Raw genomic sequence first — 1,820 nt, 5'->3', positions numbered from 1 at the left:
CCCCCCTTCCACTCTTGGATCCCAATTTCCCTTTAATTAAATAGGTTGTACTAATTTATTAAAGCCCCGCATATGACATCTCATAACTCCATAAAAGTAGGGGCATTAGTGCCAACTTTAACGTTAAGGGACAATGGGATCTAATAGGTAGAAGGAGGGTCATTTCTAACCTAAAATTTAATGTTAAGGGAATTATAGTTCACTAGGTCGAAGGACGGAAAGTATACCATTTTCAATACACTAGGAGCATTTTGACCCCTTTTTCGTTTAAAATATAAAATTCACCTCAGGCTTTGTATCTCTATATTCAATGGAGCCAAGACTCTCAGCATAAACTAACTACTAAACGAACTTGTCAAGCTTCAATGAGAGTCATCTCAGAAAATTATTTGTTCGCTCCAGTCAAAAGGATACAAAACTAAGACCTTCTGAAGTAAACATAGGGAAGGTTGCACATAACTTTTTATATTGCATCCAATTATAACCTTTATACAATATATCATGGAAAGACATTTTCACCATACACTCAAACAGAATCCCTCAATCATATACCCAGTTGCACAAAAACCTGGCTTTCTACAGCAAAGCACACGCTTAGCTTCTAATTATTAACATAGATACCTGGCACATGAAGTTTCAGTCAAAAGTTTAAAGATACAAACGCCATACACAAAAACAGTCGCAAACACTCTTGCAATATATGATCTCAATAAAAGGGAAGAAAATTAAGAATGCTTAAACCGAAGTACTAAGAAATTGCCAACCAAGTGATCAAGAGAACTCACAAACAGTGTTGGCACAGTTGCAACTACCAGACTTGTGAAAGCCACCGATGTCTGCATAACAAAGAAAATCTCATAAAACTTATTTACCCTTTAAAAATGCAATCTCGAAGACTAACAAATTTTCAACCAAAAAATGCACTCAAGGTAAGAAACTAAACATAGAGAATTTAATTAAAAGTACCGTGCAAGCAATGAAGGTCAAGAGAAAGAAAGCTTGGTCACTTAAGCTTAATTTGGGAGGGAAATAATTCGGTAGAATTTTAGGGCTTCCGACTTCAATATTGAGCGATTCCGTAACCTGAGGCGACGAAATTTCTCCATCTACAGTTTGATTATAGGTTTCCGTTCCGGCACCAGCAGAATCAACTGAAGATGATGATTTGGACGAACAAATTGTCAGGGAGAAGCTAGAGATTTTGTACCCGGAGTTGAGTCTGAATGAAGAGGGAAATTTCACGCCCAACGTCGCCGTTTTATCATGGGGATTGCCGGAGATGAGTGTCACGGTGGTCGGAGAAGAACGGGAATATGCAGTAATGGGACCGAGCTTCATGGCCTGTTTTCCAAAGCTTTGGACTAACGGTGAAAGTAGTACTCTGTATATACAATAGTACTCTAAAATAATTCATTACAATTAGGAAACAAGTGACGATTAACCTTTTTTCCACTGTGAAATTAATATTTTTTTTTTGAATTTTATATGTAATTTTGTCAAATAAATACAATGGTTTTATAATTATTATTAGGTAATTTATCCACGCGAAATAAATAATAATTGCATTGAATTTGTAAATAATTATTTATTAATATTCATGCATTAAAATAATGAGAAATATAGGTTCTTAAAAAAATATTAGCAATATTACAGTATGAATTTTGATTATATATCATTATCACATAACTGAATAACCTATTATATAATCTCGAATGAATGAACTATTCACAAAATAATAAATTATTATTTCTTTAATCATCATTAAAAAGAAAATAAATAGGAAAATAATATATATATATATATATATATATATATATATA

General features: G+C 33.2%; 1 protein-coding gene across 1 annotated transcript in view; it reads right to left on the bottom strand.

Annotated features, from left to right (window-relative positions):
- The window catches only part of LOC107015825, an 11,582-nt gene extending 10,147 nt beyond the window's left edge, over positions 1-1,435 (bottom strand). Inside the window, exons 1-2 of the mRNA XM_015216242.2 lie at positions 967-1,435; positions 786-836 (exon numbers count right to left, since the gene is read on the bottom strand). Coding sequence (XP_015071728.1) covers positions 786-836; positions 967-1,338 — 423 coding nt within the window. The 5' untranslated portion in view covers positions 1,339-1,435. The remainder of the gene's footprint in view (positions 1-785; positions 837-966) is intronic.
- Positions 1,436-1,820: the final 385 nt, after the last annotated feature.

Source organism: Solanum pennellii, chromosome 4 (genome assembly GCF_001406875.1).
Source record: "Solanum pennellii chromosome 4, SPENNV200".
NCBI classification, from domain to species: domain Eukaryota; kingdom Viridiplantae; phylum Streptophyta; class Magnoliopsida; order Solanales; family Solanaceae; genus Solanum; species Solanum pennellii.
The sequence above is the reverse complement of the archived record's forward strand: the minus strand, read 5'-3'. Positions and strand labels throughout refer to the sequence as shown.